This window comes from Sebastes fasciatus, chromosome 16 (genome assembly GCF_043250625.1).
Source record: "Sebastes fasciatus isolate fSebFas1 chromosome 16, fSebFas1.pri, whole genome shotgun sequence".
NCBI classification, from domain to species: Eukaryota; Metazoa; Chordata; class Actinopteri; order Perciformes; family Sebastidae; genus Sebastes; species Sebastes fasciatus.
Window position 1 is genome coordinate 9,426,574 of NC_133810.1, and position 18,797 is coordinate 9,445,370.

At 38.0% G+C, this 18,797-nt stretch overlaps 1 protein-coding gene across 1 annotated transcript; it reads left to right on the forward strand.

Moving 5' to 3' along the window:
* The first annotated feature begins 117 nt into the window (after window positions 1–117).
* Window positions 118–14,460, forward strand: ppp2cab (protein phosphatase 2 catalytic subunit alpha b). Its single transcript, XM_074610722.1, has 7 exons — window positions 118–431; window positions 10,985–11,194; window positions 11,295–11,468; window positions 11,634–11,723; window positions 12,029–12,190; window positions 12,499–12,617; window positions 13,638–14,460. Exons 1-7 carry the CDS (start codon window positions 330–332, stop codon window positions 13,708–13,710), a joined length of 930 nt encoding a protein of 309 aa, XP_074466823.1. The 5' UTR covers window positions 118–329; the 3' UTR covers window positions 13,711–14,460.
* The last annotated feature ends 4,337 nt before the right edge of the window (window positions 14,461–18,797 follow it).

Consider the following 18,797-nt stretch of genomic DNA (forward strand, 5'->3'; position numbering starts at 1 on the left):
GAGTGCAGACCAGATTCTACTGCGCATGTGTGGTACCCCCGAAGTTATGACGTCTTGTTGACGCACGTCTAAACCTCCTTTCTTTAGTCCTTGGGTGGATCACAAACTGACGTCTCTCTCTCTCTCCCTCTCTCTCTTCAGTTTCAATTCAGTCAAATCATCGCGATCTGGCGGCCAGGGAGGTTCATACATACATGCGTCTTCTACTGACAAGAGAGCAGACAACACCTTTAGTGTAATCTCCAGAAAAGACGAGAGACATCTGGAGGGAGTCGTCGTCGTCTCCTTAACCGAAAATTAGTTAAACATCGAAAAACACACACAGAAAAATGGACGAAAAGGTTTTCACGAAAGAGCTTGATCTGTGGATCGAGCAGCTCAACGAATGCAAGCAGCTGTCGGAGGGACAAGTGAAGACACTATGTGAAAAGGTGAGATATATTTTTAATTAAAATAATCCTCTTCTCAACCCTTAACTTGGTGTCAAACTTCTTCTCCTCCTTTACCGCCACCTTCCAGACACTCTCAAAATGGCGTCTGTAGTTCACATTTCACTGCGCCGTATATTTAAACAACCGTTAAGCGTTCTAACTGATTTTGTCCGTTAGAACCGTTGGAAATATGAATGAATGAAAGAGTTTATTTCAAAAATAAAAATAAATAAAAACAGATACAAAATAATAACAAACAAAACAAGAGTAATAGTGTCCGAAAAAAGGAGTAGGTAGAAGTAAAACTTATATTTCCCTATACCCCTTTCTCACTTCTCCTCTAATAACTCATATCTTAGAATGATAATATAATATAATAATATAATGTCAAAAGATTAATAGCAGTGTTTCATTATAAAATGATATAGTAGGACATTAAGTATTATAGGATATAGGATATAAAAAAAGTCATAGTATAGCATGTCATAATATAATATTTCATTAAATAATAAAATAGTAGGACATTAAATAATATAGGATATAAAAAGTCATAGTATAGCATGACATAAAATAATATTTCATTAAATAATAATATAGTAGGAAATTAAATAATAATATAGGATATAAATAAAGTCATAGTTTAGTATGTCATAAAATAATAATATAGTATGTCAAAAAATAATAATATAGTATGTCAAAAAGATTAATAGCATAGTATGTCATTGTAAAATAATATAGTAGGACATTAAATAATATAGGATATAAAAAAAGTCATAGTATAGCATGTCATAATATAATATTTCATTAAATAATAATATAGTAGGACATTAAATAATATAGGATATAAAAAAGTCATAGTATAGCATGTCATAATATTTCATTAACTAATAATATTGTAGGAAATTAAATAATAATAATATAGGATATAAAAAAGTCATAGTTTAGTATGTCATAAAATAATAATATAGTATGTCAAAAAATAATAATATAGTATGTCAAAAAGATTAATAGCATAGTATGTCATTGTAAAATAATATAGTAGGACATTAAATAATATAGGACATCAAAAAGTCATAGTATAGCATGTCATAAAATAATATGATATTTCATTAAATAATATAGTAGGAAATTAAATAATAATAATATAGGATATAAAAAAGTCATAGTTTAGTATGTCATAAAATAATAATATAGTATGTCAAAAAATAATAATATAGTATGTCAAAAAGATTAATAGCATAGTATGTCATTGTAAAATAATATAGTAGGACATTAAATAATATAGGATATAAAAAAAGTCATAGTATAGCATGTCATAATATAATATTTCATTAAATAATAATATAGTAGGACATTAAATAATATAGGATATAAAAAAGTCATAGTATAGCATGTCATAATATTTCATTAACTAATAATATTGTAGGAAATTAAATAATAATAATATAGGATATAAAAAAAGTCATAGTTTAGTATGTCATAAAATAATAATATAGTATGTCAAAAAATAATAATATAGTATGTCAAAAAGATTAATAGCATAGTATGTCATTGTAAAATAATATAGTAGGACATTAAATAATATAGGACATCAAAAAGTCATAGTATAGCATGTCATAAAATAATATAATATTTCATTAAATAATATAGTAGGAAATTAAATAATAATAATATAGGATATAAAAAAGTCATAGTTTAGTATGTCATAAAATAATAATATAGTATGTCAAAAAATAATAATATAGTATGTCAAAAAGATTAATAGCATAGTATGTCATTGTAAAATAATATAGGACATTAAATAATATAGGATATAAAAAAAGTCATAGTATAGCATGTCATAATATTATTATATTATGACATACTAAACTATGACTTTTTTTATATCCTATATTATTATTATTTAATTTCCTACAATATTAGTTAATGAAATATTATATTATGACATGCTATACTATGACTTTTTTATATCCTATATTATTTAATGTCCTACTATATTATTATTTAATGACATACTATGCTATTAATCTTTTTGACATACTATATTATTATTTTTTGACATACTATATTATTATTTTATGACATACTAAACTATGACTTTTTTTATATCCTATATTATTATTATTTAATTTCCTACAATATTATTAGTTAATGAAATATTATATTATGTATTAGTATGTCATGAAATAATAATATAGTATCCCAGATTTATTTACATCCCAAATTAAATATATGAACAGCATCCCAAGTTTATTTACAACCCACATATCCATCCGGAGTTAAAAAAGTAGATATAAACCAACCCTTATCACAACTCTTCCTCAACCATATACCTCCCAAAAAATATCTGCGAAATAAAGACTTTAAAGCACACCTTGTTGTTAATAGTGGGTTAACTAAGCCAGGAGACGAGGGGTCAGCCATACTGTGGATTCAAGTCACATACCACATTTACAGCCTCTCCTTCATTCAGACTGTCAGTGTGACCTGTAACATCTCTTTTAGCTGTGGCAGTAAAAGTCCTCTAAAGTTTAACTGCTTCATTACTGTACACATAATGTCACAGGTTGTCTGCATGTAAGTGTGGTAGAAAAGGAAAATGTAGGTGATTTATGGTATAAAAAAACACCTATATTTTGAGCCTTTATGTTGTGAAATAATTTATCCTAGCAGCACAATGAAGCCCTGAAAAGGTTGGTACTGTGCAGTTAAAATGTGGGTAAATGTGCACACAATTACTCTGCTTTTCTTAAAGGTAAACAGTTGCAATTGACCTCTGACCTCAACCCTTCATCTAGCTTCTTATTTACCCCTCTTGTCATGTAGTTTGACAGACTTGTTACCAAGGCAATGAGGTAGGTAATTTTCATAAAACCATGACATCATATGATGGTCAAAGACATGTCATATCAGTGGGGACTCTTAACTAAAAGGTAGATGAATTATGGTATCAAACAAACACTATCCTGAAGTAATTTATCCTAATGTTATGTACTGTACAGTTAAAATGTGGGTGAATGTGCACACAGTTACTCTGTTTTTCTCACATGTAAACAGTTGCAGTTAACCTCTTACCCCTGCCCTTCATCTAGCTTCTTATTTACTTCTCTAGTCAATAAGTAGTGAGACTGACGTGTTAACAAGGCAATAAAGTAGTCAATTTTCAAACATAATCATGACATTATATGGTCAAAAACACGTCATGTGTGAACCATATTAATCCTCAGCTCTTGTTTCTGGTTTACTTATCCACATTTTAGGACAGTTATGTTGTTATTTATACAGAGAAACATAGACTTCAATGCAAGCTAATGACGTGGGCGACTGAACTCATTTGATGGCTAGCCTTCAGGTCATCTTCGAGGTCACATAGGTGTTGTCATCTGTCTGTGGCTTTGACCTTTTATCCACGTAACTAGTGGTTGCTTGTTGCTGAGCCAGGAGTTTGATCTTATTTAACTGCCACACACTTATTCCTAAAAAAAAATACAAAATTAATACAAAACAACAATTATTTATATATAATTATATTATTATTTTCAGTATCCACACACATGTTTGTCTGTCTGCTCTTGCTTTGGCTGGTAATTGGCCAACTGAGTCTGCAGACTTGTGAGCTGGAGCTTAACCCCAATCTCTCCTCAACATCCTTTCTGCTCAGACTATCTGCTGATTTCCAGCCCTAGATATCTGGGTTAAACAGAAAAACGTCACCCTTAAACCTATTATGCAAAATGCACTTTTCCATGTCTTTTAAACATCAATATCTGTCCCCAGTGTGTCTACAAGTCACCATAGTATCATAAAAGACCATCCTCTCTCTTTTTCTCCTGCTCCGTTTGTCCGGAAATGGGTGTCGAAAAACGCTGCGCAGCTTTTCCTTCTCTTCTGATGTCGTTTGAGAAATGCAAGCCACGTGAGGGTTTCCTGGTCGAACCAGAGCAGAACCTTCAGTAGCTGACCCCGCCCCACAGCGCGTCACTGTCTCTCCTCCTCAACCGAACTTGAGCAAAGTAGCTCCTACTGTTAGTCTGCAAGAACCAACAGAACAGGCTTCATGTACTCCCATCATCTAAATATAACATGTTCTTTCACAAAGGCTTTATGTAATTACACTGTTTAAACAGATGATATTTATATATTATATATATTTGATGTCATTCATGTAGAAGAGTACAGGTAGTAAATAGTGACTGCAAGCAACACAACACATTTCTGTTTCACAGTCAAACTTTATTTGAGTTGACAGATGACAATATTAATTATTCACAGCATTTGTAATCATCTCACCTGCAGTTATGTTAACGTGGTACAGGAGAAAGTCTTCAGCTCTGGTAAACTACGGTAAGCTAAGCTCCGGTGGTCTGTAGTCATGGTAACACAGAGACAGCTACTACTGTAAATAATATACCATTACTCTGATCTTCCATACATTTATCTTTTAGCAGAAATAATGAACTGACTACTGTTTCACATCTTCTATTTTCCACCCTGATGGTCGCTGTGTTTACACACCGTCTCATAGCGGTAGCATGTAGCTAACCCGTTAGCATGTAGCTACATGCTAACGGGTTAGCTCTGTATCTCCCATCTGCTCACAGCTATCTGCTCTCAGCTGTCTGCTCTCCTCTGGGATGATTCTGTCGGTCATTTCTCACAGATGGATCTGTAAAGTCAAACGTAAAACAGTGTATGTTTACGGTTTACAGAGTTGATGCATAATGTAAACACTGAGCTAACTAACAGAGCTATAAATAGCATTATTTACCTGAGAGAAACCGTCAGGAAAACCTGGAATCTGGACCGCAGATGTTCATCATTTGTCGCCGATTTCTGATCAGATTCCTCCGGTAACGTGCGCTGGGTGAAGTTTCTGGTTTATAAACTTTAAAGTGGTTTATAAACTTTATTCTAGCTCCTCTCTCTCCAGAGCTTCTCCGGGAGGGAGGGGGACATAGTGACGCTGTGTTGTTGAGGACGTTTGATTGACAGAAAATGCTGACCAATCAGAGCAGAGTGAGAGGAGACAGGCTGTGAATCAGGGGTTTTCAGACAGAGGCTGAATTAGGCTCTGAGGCAGGCAGACTCAGGCTGCAGTATGAGAAGAATAAAGGGTTTTTTGAACATTGCAGCATGTAAAAATGTTCTAGTGCAACATTAAAATACATCTATGAACCTGGAAATGAGCATAATATGTGACCTTTAAACCATAGACTCTTATCATCAAATGGGGTGTTGCTTGTTTCTTTAATTTTTTTTGCAATTTGCTTAAACTTGCCATCTTTTTTTATCCATTTTCCAGAAAGCCCTATTGTCAGTTTGTGGTGGTTTAGTTCACTGTACATTTTTTTGATATCCTGGATTTCTTTAGATTTGCTGTTAAGCTTAACCCTGATCACAGAGGCTAAATTTGGACAGATGTTTTTCTTTTTTATTGCCAATTGCTAAATCTCTTTTTCATTCTTTAGTGCAGCTTGTAAAAGGCCCACTACCATGTTTGGAGTGCTGTGCGCTTGAGGTCAATGGCACGCTATATTCAAGTGGCTGCTCTTTAATCCCAGCATTTCTTTTCTTTTCTTTCTCCTCATCTTTTATATGGTCAGTTTAAAATTCCCTGGCTCTTACTGTGTGGATCGAGATCTCAAAATCGACACCTTTGTGCCATCTTCTCGTCAATGTAGGAAGCTTAGGATGACATGGAGATGACTGTTGTGCCTTTTGGAGGAAATTGACGGTTTTCATTTGACTTATTTTGACTTCACATGCTTTTCCCCAGCTGATATGCTTTGACATGTCGCTGCACAATCAGATTGATTTGTAGGCCTCGTGAACAGTTGTTGTATATCCACAGAAAAAAAAACCCTCAAAGAACATGTCGATGCACGAACAGCACGAATAATGTTGTTTTTCTTTCCTTTTGCCCCTCACTGTTTCCTCCCTAATGAAGCGAAGATGCCATAAAAATAGTCGAGAGGAAAAAGGAAACTACACAGTTTCCTCCTCCTGAGGCTGCATCATTGTCACAGCTCTTATGAGCTCCAAACTACCGTCTACCTGCACTTAGCTATCCACCTCTCTTGAACCAGAATGCACCCACATCCTCCCTCATTTATAAATAGCAGAGGATATGATTGATTTGGAGTTACATCACTAACACTATCAAATCCATTGTTGCTAAGGGGATCAGGGCGTGTGACTCAGGATAACACTGTTCATTGTGACTCAGAGAGCGGCCGTCTCTGTTTTGGGATGTATGGGGGTGTGGAGGAATGTGATGTGCTGTGTAATCCGTCCTCAGTCTTTTCAATCCTGCTTGCCAGCTTTCTCAAGAAAGGCTCCAGAGTTTCTGTCTGGTGTCTAGTGTGTGCTGGGGAGGAGGGAATACTTGTCAGCTTCATCTTGTTTATCATAATCAATGCAAAATTTTCTCAGCATTGCAGTATTTCCCCCCCTCTCTGAGCGTTTGTTTCTTCGTTTGCAGAGTAGTGATGTCATTTGCTTGATCATTTAATCGTGTTTAAATTGAGTGCAGACAACGCTCTGTTCACCAGAAATTGGTTTTATGTTCCTGTCAATTAAACAGTAAATTTAATTAAATGTGTAACACGTACCTCAGACAGAGACATATCCTTTTCACTACCTTTTTCCCCCCTCTGTTCAAAAATAAACCTTTTGAGAGTTACATAACCATTCAGACATTGTTTTTGTCCTCAAGCCCTTCGTTGTATATACCTTCGCTCATTTGATTCCCTTTTAAAGCACCGTCAGCTAACCGTTGAGGGTCAATTATCTTAAAGCGAAGATCAAAACATGCTTTAAACCCAGAGAGATTTATATAAGGCAGCAACAGTACAGCAGCATTAAAAGGAAATTTGCTGATAAAGATGTGATTTTTCTCTTCAAACATTAATGCCATATGACATCATCTAAAGTGTGTCAGTATGACGTAATAATATGTGGTCATGCGGCGATATTTGCCCCACTTCCTGGAGCTGAAGCCTTCTGTATGACCTCTGTCTGTATTAAAACCAGTTTGATGCAGCTAGTCAGGGCGGCAAATAAAGCTGCGTTTGCCAGCTGAGGTCACGGTTTTACTAAGAATAATGAGTCAGTTAGTGAGAAGGACCGTTCCACCTGATGGTTTGTTTTCCTATAACAACGCCGGATATAATGAACTAAATTTGCAACGCGTTTCCATTTAGCAGAGCAGAAATCCCAAGATAGTGTTCTAGTGATATAAAAACTGTACAAACTGATATCAAAAACACAAAGTATGCAACAAAACAGTGAACACACTCGAATCAAAAAGACTGACGTGGACAAATTATTAAATGCATCTCAGCAAAATTCACAAAACTGTCCTAGAAAACAGACACAATGTACTGTCCTTTGGCTGCTGCTGGTGCTGATTTTTACACTGATTATAGTGCTGTTGTCAGGAAGATGCTTAACTTTTAAGCTACTATAAACATCTTGTGCGAGGTGAGGTCATTGTCTGTGGTTATAGTTGTGCCTGGTCATCAGGCTTAATGTCTCCAGGAGAACCTTTGGCCGTGTTTAACTCACTTTAATGGGATTATATTGCGGCAGCCGTTAAAAGTGCTGACTTCTCAGCACTCGGCTAAGCAGTTTGTTGACAGTGTGACGTCTGGCGTCTTTGGCACAGCTGTGATCTCGGCCGAGGGTCCCTCCCTGTCGCCTCGCCGTGGCATTTCAGCTACAGGTGTGGTCTGTACTTTGGCCGCGGCGCTTAGTAACCTCTGACGTCATCCTTTACCATTCACAGCTGGACTGGCACCCACGGTGCACTGTTGGATAAACAGATCTCTCACACACTAAGTTTTGAGGTTATTGCTAAATCCAAGCTTAAATTAGAAGTTATGAAAGCTGGTCACATTGAATTAGTTTACTTCCTCCAGTTTTATGTAATATTCGATTGAATAGAACTTAATCATGTTTGATATTGTATTGTTTTCTGTCATATTTTTGTTGTTTTGTTGCTGATGATTGCAGTGGAATGAGGTTATTTACAACTGCAGGATTTTGACTAAAGATTAAAAGTGTCTTCAGTAGTGGGCAAGGAAAGAATAGGATATAAAAAAAGATGAAAACACTGGCCCACTTCCTCTGCAGTGTCTGATGCAACCTTTAGCTGAACTCGGCAAACGGCGCCAAATAAATAAAATCAGTGGTTTAATATAGCATATAGTGAGAAGACATAACTCATATCTGTCATCAGACCCAGTGGTCAGTGCTGTGGCCTCACAAAAAGTCACGTTAACCAAGTCAGCTGAGCCAATTTAGGACACACAGAGGTGATATCTGACGTGTCAATAAACACATTACTCATGCAGTTCAGTGTACAGAGCTGTAAACAGTTTATTGTATTATTCACTGGCAAAGCAACTTAAGAGTATCCTAATGAATTATGAACTGCATGTGATTATCATAAAGTGGGCATGTCTGTAAAGGAGAGACTCGTGGGTACCCATAGAACCCATCTTCATTCACATATCTTGAGGTCAGAGGTCAAGGGACCCCTTTGAAAATGGCCATACCAGTTTTTCCTCGCCAATATTTAGCGTCAGTTTGGAGCGTTATTTAACCTCCTTCTCCACTCGAGCTTTAAAACTGAGCCTGCTACAACCTAAAAATTGCAAGTTGCATTAAAGAAATTTGGGGCGTTAAAATGAATTTGCGTTAACACGTTATTATCGCGTTAACTTTGACAGCCCTAAATTTCAGTTCTTTTCAAATTATAGAGTGTATTAAATGTGTTTAGCATTTAGTAAGGAGGATCACAGACAGACTGACCCGGCCCACTTAAAATGCACATTTGTTTATTTCCCCCTCGTCTCACTCAAAGTAATCAGGAGGATGAAAATATATTGCTGTTCCACTTTAACACAGGCATGTAGCTTTAGAGGTGGAGGCCCTGATCAATCTGTCATCCACAGTCCAGTCATTGAAAGGCCTCCTGCCACATGGTAGTGTGGGCACATGGAGGAGGGTGTGCATGTGGATGTAATATAGGTCAGCGTTGTGCAGCGCTGCATTCCCGTCCTGGTCACCTTAGGTCTGTCTCTCTGTCCCATATGGCGGGATGACAGGCCAACTTCAGTCGATGTCCGTTCTCTCTTTCTCTCACCGAGGTCACATTTGCTGTTTAAAGAGAACAGTATGAGGCTGCTCAGAGTGAGCCACAGACAAAACACCGGGCATTTATTAGGGAAGCTTGCCCCATATCTCCGACTCCGTGCGTCAGACATGTCTGGTGGTCATTCAGCTCAGTCTCAGACCTTTTCTCTCTCAGCCTGAGGATTTGTTTGCATCAAAGCTCCTTTAAAGAGCTCATCCAGCTGACTGACCCCCTTCGTCGGACCAGCCTGCCAAGCTAGACTGACTCCAGAATTGTGACCTTGTTGTGGGTCTCCAGATTTAGTACTGGTGCTGTTTAAAGCTTTCCCATTATTTTTAGTTTTGTTTTAATGGGGCAAGTGCTGCTAAAGGCTGCATAATCATGAGGCACCTGCTTAGTATAAATTATTAATAGAGATGTTCTGGTACTATTTTTTCCTTCCCGATACCGATTCCAATACCTGAACTTGCAGTATTGGCCGATACCGAGTACTGATCAGATACCAGCGTGATTATAAAAAAAATATATAGTTATACAATATATAGTAAATAATATATAGTCCAAACAGAAAATAAGGAGAATCTGTCATTAGACACACAGAGGTGGTTGTTTAAAGCCAAATGATGCTAAGTAAGAAGCTGACCTGCAAAATAAATCTGTAGGCGACCTACTGAGTCATACGCTGCCACAGCAACTTTTAGACTGCGCTGTGATGATCTGGGTAGAATGAAACATGTCCAAGAAAAACATTTTCCACTTTTAGACTTGTAGTGGCTGACTGTTGTGTTGCCATAGCCGTCCTAGCTATAACTGAGTGCTCTCAGAGTAATAATCATCCACAGACACTTGCGACCGTTTTCCACTCTGTTCTCTGCTTTTGCAGCATCACACTAATTGATTTTAGGAAATGTTGCAGTGCAACCAGAGCTATCTCTCCAAGCGCTGCGAGGCAGGCCCACAGGAAACCAGACACACACACACACTCGGTAGGGGCTTATTTCCTTGGAGAGATTATGGGGGAGATGTTGGGGGTTGTGTTGTAATCACCGTGTAGCATCTTAGACCCCACTAGAGGCTGGCTGATGTGGAAATTGTGCAGAGATGTTGGCAGGAAGTTGTCCGTTCCTGAAATAAAGATGGAGAACAAAGACTGACAAAGAAAATTACAGTGTGTAGAGCTGAGCATGTGATTACAGTGCAGGATCACATGGATTTTCCTGCATTTCAATGAGCACAACACAGTAAATCGGCACACAAAATATACACTGTGGAAATTGGACTCTTGAGGCGTTTTAAGCCCCTGTGGGGTTTTTGCCTCATCTGCAGTTTTTGTATATCACTCTTTTTCCTGGTGTTTTTTCAATTTACACTCATTGAACCACATTTAACTGTGTGTGTTTTTTGTTTTCTGCAGGCAAAGGAGATTCTGACCAAGGAGTCAAACGTCCAGGAGGTGAGATGTCCGGTGACGGTGTGTGGCGACGTGCACGGCCAGTTCCACGACCTCATGGAGCTGTTCAAGATCGGAGGGAAATCTCCAGACACAAACTATTTGTTCATGGGAGACTACGTAGACAGAGGGTACTACTCTGTAGAAACCGTCACTTTACTAGTATCGCTAAAGGTCAGTAATCATGTAAAAATTCGCTCCAAAACTGAAATTTCAAAGTGCTTTTTAGGGAAAAAAATTAACAATACCGCTCTGTTTTTTGCTCGCGTTTCAGGTACGCTACCGGGAGCGCATCACAATCCTCAGAGGGAACCACGAGAGCAGACAGATCACACAAGTTTACGGCTTCTATGACGAGTGCCTTAGGAAATATGGTAACGCCAACGTTTGGAAGTACTTCACAGACCTGTTTGATTATCTCCCCCTCACTGCCTTGGTCGACTCTCAGGTGAGAATGTGCATTGGCTGGTTTTGACTTAATGTTGTGACAGAGTTTAATGTTGCAGTGTAGAATGAAATATACAACACTACTAGTTTGGGAAATATTGGTTTGATGATGTGATGGATACAGTATTTACTACTTATACTGACAGTTTCCTCTTGTTCCTTCCAGATTTTCTGCCTTCATGGAGGCCTGTCACCGTCCATAGATACTTTGGATCACATCAGAGCACTGGACCGTTTACAGGAAGTGCCACATGAGGTAAAAATAATACTTAATTTTGATGTTCCTGGCCATGAAGCGGCTTATAGCTTTGCTTTTAAATATTATACAGACATTTAAGTACAGTAAAATAAAGAATTGAACAGAAAACGACAGGATTTGGTTGCAAAATAACAGATGTATGTCAGTAAAAGTAACTTGATCATGACCAATACTAAGAAGCAAAAAGGAAGCAATATGTTGATATTCTCTTTAACTCTGTGGTTGCTGTTAAGGTAATCAATACCAGGACTGTGTTGATGTTTCCTTGCTAACGTGCTCCTCTTCCTCTTTGTCCTCTGCAGGGTCCCATGTGTGACCTGCTGTGGTCCGACCCCGACGACCGCGGTGGCTGGGGCATCTCCCCTCGAGGAGCCGGTTACACTTTCGGCCAGGACATCTCTGAGACTTTTAACCACGCCAACCGCCTCACACTGGTGTCCCGTGCCCACCAGCTGGTTATGGAGGTATGTGTTTATGTAATTTTAGTATAATTCAGGTTACAGTACATAGACTTCCCAGATAACAGTCAAGAAGTTCCCACTACAGTGGTGTTTGTTCATTCTACTTGAATGAATGCTTAACAAAAACTGATCTAAATAAGCATAAACGAAACAAAAAATCCTCCCAACCACCACTGTTACAGAAAATAATAGGACAGTTATTCCAGCAGCTAGCACTCTCATATCGAGTTCAAAAACAGTACATTTGCATCACAGAAGCACTTTTTCCTGAATTATACATCTCTGTTGAATAATGCATCTGCTTCCCCCAGGGTTACAACTGGTGCCATGAGAGGAATGTGGTGACAATATTTAGTGCTCCCAACTACTGCTACCGCTGTGGCAACCAGGCAGCTATCATGGAACTAGACGACACCCTCAAATACTCGTTGTAAGTATCACAAAAGACTGGAGCATGTAATACTGTGGATACCTCAAAGCTGAAACTCTGCATGATTTTTGTTTTTTCAAATGTTTAAAGCCCCAGCCAGTGTTACTTTCTGTTTTTTAGTTAACGTTCTTACTCAAACAGAGAACACACCGACTCTCTCACTCACTCTCTTCTTTACCGTCTCCTGCTGAATTTGAATGAATCATTTTGGAGGTGCACCGTCCACCAGCACCGGCCACTCTCGTCTCAGCTCCCAGCACCGACACCGACACCGCACCGGGCTGCGTTGTGATTCGTTTATTTCTCTAACGGGGCTTTTCTCTTGTTTTCGCTTCGGCTGAAAGTCGTGCGCTCCCCGTCATCCGGACCTGTTAGAGGTCGACAAACCTCCAAAACGGCATCGGCTGCTTTCCGTTAATTTATCTCCCGGAGGAGACGGTAAAGAAGAGAGCGAGTGAGAGAGACAGTCAGTGTGTTGTGTTAATTTGACCTGTGGGATTTCATCTAATCCATTGTGTTGATTGAATCCGTTCTCGGCACACACAAGTGCCATTGTGAAAATACACACACTAAACTAAGGTGGAGGAAACTTAAAAATAAATTGAAAACCCTGTTAGCTTATGCAACAAGTTGTGCTAGTTAACCTCACCTAACTAACTAGAAAGACAGATAAACAGATTTATCGGTTTACCGCTGCTCAGACTCAATTTTAGCAACAACCTTCTTTTAATTTTGAGCACAAAATGATGGTATTTGTCCCAAAAAAATTCGCAAACTGTGTGGCTAACTTAGTCAGGAAATGACTCAAATAAATATGAAATATCATAGAAATGCCAATATACACTAGAGGGGGACTTTTATACCTGAAATGGTGATACAGGTTTTGCAGAACTCAAATTACGTGTGTATGCATCATTGTCAAACAATGCTTAGTATTATGCTCACAGTATGTTTGACTTGATTTAATGATTGGTTGACAAATGTTTTTTCTACTTTGTTTTTTTTTCTTCTCCTCCCCAGTTTGCAGTTTGATCCTGCGCCTCGCAGAGGAGAGCCTCACGTCACTCGCCGCACCCCAGATTACTTCCTGTAAATTGTGACCTTTGACCCTTGTACAGTCAGGTCCTGTATTGCCATGATGATGTACGACCTTCAACCGATAACAACGCGAATGAGGAAGGGATGGGTGAGAGACTGGGGGGTGGGGGGAGGCTACACAGCAGTGCACATTGTATATCCACACAAAGACCTATTTAAGCATTTAGCAAAAAACAATGTCTGTGTGTCTATGAATGGACCAAAAGGTGTGTGCCATAATCATTACAATATTCATTGCTGAGGACTTGTATTGAAAACCTCCCCTGCTATGTAACACAACAGAGATGTTTAAATTCCTCATCCTGTACCTGGTGTAGCTGGACCGATGACACCGAGGTCCAAGACGAAAACATTTGCTACTTCAGATGCGGCTGTTTGAACCCCACATGCCATGGCTTATATTTAGGAGATCTGAACGTGATCTGTTTGCACTTTTGTAAATCTAAACAAATGTAACATATGTCAAAAGATGAAAATTATTTCACACTACAGATGTTTTTTGTTTTTTTTCTCTTTTTTGATTTTTAAAAAATTCCAAATAAAGCCCCCATCAGGCAAGTTTTACACAAGGTTTCTTTGTCCTGGGTAACTTTTAAGGAAAGCCCTTCTTATGCAGTCACACAGCTTGGTGTATATGATAGACAGATGATGGAGTGTTCATCCACATCAACTCACTGACTCCCTCTGAACTACATAGCCTGTTAACCAAACCATTTGAATAATAAAGATGAAGGTGGCTCCTTGATGCGAGTGTGCTGTTTTTCTGTCTTTTCTCTTTATGATACTGAAAAACATCGCCCTGAATGAGATGGCAACTGGTGTTATTATAGTCTGGCTTACAAGGTCCTTTTGACATGTGATTAAATTTGAACTGAACTACCTGGAAGTCAGCCAGTTCAGCACCCAGCCAGTAGGTCAGCCATCTGGGCTGCAGATTGGCTGGCAGCGCTACAACTGAGGAATTAGTTCAGGGTGTGTGGTTTGCAGAGGTTTACATGCTGTCTGCCTTCTTGGAGAGTGGTACTGCAATGGTAACTAAACCTTCTCACAGATACACAGGACATCTTGTTTTTCATTAAAAAAAAAGTAATTTTATCAAGAAAAGCAAAGATTTTATGTGTTCCACACACCAGTGCCAACATTTACCATCATCTTGCCAGTAAAGAAGCATCATCAGTGTGAGCACAGTGACCATTTTCAGGTCATGGCAGACATTTTGACATTTCGGTTGGAAAAGCAGGTGTATTAAATAACATAAACGATAGCTGCATTCCCTATAGGGGAGGCCCTGATGTTGTGCATGCTGGGATGGCTTACTGGGACTGCAAATTAGAAGCATTCTTGACCCTTTTACTGTTATTAGAAGGCTAAACTATACGATCCTGTAGGCTTTACCTTTGAACAGTGGCTTTCTTTTTAAAAATTAATTTCTCCATGTTGGTGTAAAATTATGAGTATAAAGTTTTTGATCTAAGACGACCAAGATGTGGATCTTTAAAAACAGGTCACTCCTGTTATGCAGCATGCAACGTTTATTTTCCCATGAATTACTTCCTCATATTTTCTTTCTTATGTGTCAAATATTTGTAACAAATAGCTTAAATTATAGATGAAGGTCTTCTTTATAACATAATCAAAGAATAATGCATATTACAAATACTTTTTTTTTTGCATATATTCAGTTTTAACAGTTTTCTTCATCTCCTTGTATTTTTATATCTGGTATATTTTTTTTGTACTTCGTACTACTAACTTTTTTACTAACATGTTTTGCACTATGGAACTGTGATGCTGGAAACTTTAATTTCCCTCGGGATCAATACAGTTTCTATCTATCTATCTATATATCTATATATGTTTAGGATAGGTCGTCGGGCTGCAAGTCTCGCGAGAGTTATTGGACGCAACTTGGAGGTTACTTTCAAGACCATAAAGCAGAGTGAGTATAAACTGTCACTCATGTCTTACTTTTCCATGTTTCATGATGTTAACCTGTTTCTCACTCTCTTAAAGTTCCACCCTGTTTGACTAAATTATGAAAACAGTTGGTCCGATCAAAAGAATGTAAAAAGATAGTTGATATAGTTATAAAAATATAAAAGGATAGCTAACTAAATCTGGATCAGTCACAGTGCTATATGTCTAATTTAGCTCCTAATCCTCCACCCTTTTTACACTATTGTTTCAACCCTGTCATTTTGTAGCAGTGATATTATCTTAAAATAGAAAAATTATGGACTTTTTAAAAGCAGCCACATTAGAGTAGGGAGGTTGTTTTTTGAGGTAACGTTTCCCTCTATTTCTGATTATAAATTAATTAATTAATTTCTGAAACCCAACTTCCGGTCTCACTCTGGTTGATGGTGTCCAGCTTGACGCAGCCGCAGAGACCGATGACGGAGACTCTGTCATTGGCTCACAGCGCTGCTTCCTCTGCTGTGTTATTGGCTCACCGTTTAATAGAGAAGCTGCCATACACACACACATATACACTAGAGAGAATACATCATCTCTCCCTGGAAGCATGTTGTGAATTTTTATGGTGTGGCAATGATGTCAGCGTTTTACATTGAGCCTGTAAACAAAACCAGAGACTAATTCCTCTGCATTTGTTTCAATAAGGTTCAGTTTATTCATTAATATATCTAATTTTCGATGTGTATATGCAAAATTACAATCACATTCAGACACCTATAGTCTTAATGCTAATAATATTTATTCCTAAACCTGAAATTCGGTCAATAAAAGCAGTGGTGTCGTGGTCGTTGATGAGGTAGTCCAGGGGTCTGCAACCCTCTTTAGCTCTTCTCCAGTGGCTCCCTGTGGATTTTTAAAAATGGAAAGGAATAACTGTTTTTTTTTTGTTTACATTTTAATTTTTATTTATAATTGTTGAAGGTCTATGGTTCGACGGTAGGACGGAGTATTAGGGCCACATTGAGGGGAAAAAAAGAAACCTGAGATTTCGAGAATAAAGTCATAACTCTACGAGAAAAAAAGTCGGAATATTATGAGAATAAAGTCATAATATTATAAAGTAGTAATTTAACGTGTTATATTCTTTTTTTCTCGTAAAGTTATGACTTTATTGTCATAATATTACGACTTTTTTTCTCTTATGACTTTATTCTGGTAATATTACGACTTTTTTCTCGTAAAGTTATGACTTTATTCTCGTAATATTACGACTTTTTTCTCGTAAAGTTATGACTTTATTCTCGTAATATTACGACTTTTTTCTCGTAAAGTTATGACTTTATTCTCGTAATATTACGACTTTTTTTCTCTTATGACTTTATTCTGGTAATATTAAGATTTTTTTTCTCATAAAGTTATGACTTTATTCTCGTAATGTTACAACTTTTTTCTGGTAAAGTTAACACTACGACTTTTTTTCTCCTAAACCGATGACTTTATTCTTGTAATGTTATGACTTTTTTCTCGTAATATTATGACTTTATTCTGGTAATATTACGACTTTTTTCCCGTAAACCAATCTGCTTGTGACTTTGTGGTGGCTTGCAATTTTCCCCCGTTGGGCATAGCGTAACAAAGACGGTGAAATGTTAACCTGAACTTGACCCAAGTGTGCGCAGTTTGATTGACAGCAAATAAGGCCCTGTGATCACAGCCTGCCCTGCTTTCTTTACAGCCATTGGATAAAAGCCAGATTTTCTCAGAAAATTGCTGAAATTGCCTGAAAGTTGCACCAAATGTCCCATTTCAGAACCTAAAGCTAACCTGATTCTTTGTGTTTGCAACAGGCCACCATACCTCAATGAGAGAGACCTGCGCCAGACACTAATGTGGTAAGTAGAGGTCGACAGAGGTCACTTTAAAATGAACAACAATGCGCTGTCAAGGAAGAATGCATCAATCTGCGTGTATGATCTAGTGATCCTGTGTAAGTCAGTGTGTGTGTTTGACACAGGCCCAGCTACAATATATTTCCTGGTCTATTTGGCCCACCATTCAAAATGCAAACCTGAGTCTCTGCCACAAAAAGACGCCACACATCAAACAAAAGCAGCGATCAAAGACTGAATCTGCTCTTCCTTTCAGGGCCTGCTCACTGAAGCACAGAGACACGTATCATGTTAATTAATAATCATCGTATCTTAAATTAAACCTGTTAGGTCCCTTTGTAAACACGATGAAACAGCTGGCACGATGAAAGAGGGTCGCAAATGGCTGAGGCAATATGCTCAAATTAAACAGGAGTGAAGGTCGCTTTGTTTCAGTGTTCCACTGCTGGCACACGACCCCAAGATAGGCAGGTTACTTTTAAAGTGAGCAGAATATTGATTACTTGCAGAAAAGTGCTCTTATTATCTTTTACAACCATCAGACATTACCTCAAGAAATAAGAATACCTTCAAAACAGTGTATTTAGTTGAGTTATAACCACAATTTTCCTGCAGATTACAGTCATCATCTTTGCAATCGACGATCTGTTATTCCTCAGCACCAGTGAGAAAGGCATTATCCCTCTGAAATCAAAATGATTACATCATTCACTTTAATTCAGCTCTATTTTAAAAATCTATTTTCCTCCTGCAGCCATCACGCAGTCCCACAGAGGATGTGTGTGTGCTGTAATGATGCCTCTCTCAATAAGTTCTTTATTAAAAAGCAGATTAAAATGTGCCAGGCAGAGCCAGACGCTGCTGCGCTGTGTGTGGGTTCTCTGTTTTCCTGATTGAGCCTCTTCTGCAGCAACAAACCATGTAATCATCCACATTTTCCAAAGCGCTCTCCTCATAATTGAAAATCTCTGTTTTGCAGGTTCACAGTGAAAACAGGCAACTATTTTCTGCTTTGCACAGACTAGGAACAAAGTCATCATTGAAATGAAAAAGATAACCCGTATCTCCCTGTGGATCATGATAATCAGTTTCAGACTCGAATTTCAGATCATTCTTTTATTTACCTCCATTCTCTCAATCATGTTTGTGTTCGTTATAAAAAAAAAAAAAATCAAGATCATGATGCAGCTTTTCGCTTTACATTATGCAGCCATCTGACTCCTGACAAGCCTCCACTCACTGGTGGACTAAAGGGGGCACCAAGGGAGGGTGGGGC

Coding starts and splice junctions, on each gene's coding strand:
- ppp2cab (XM_074610722.1), top strand. CDS start 330: ATGGACGAAAAGGTTTTCACGAAAGAGCTTGATCTGTGGATCGAGCAG. Junction 11,195..11,294: donor CTTTACTAGTATCGCTAAAG/GTCAGTAATCAT, acceptor CTCGCGTTTCAG/GTACGCTACCGGGAGCGCAT. Junction 12,618..13,637: donor GACACCCTCAAATACTCGTT/GTAAGTATCACA, acceptor TCTCCTCCCCAG/TTTGCAGTTTGATCCTGCGC.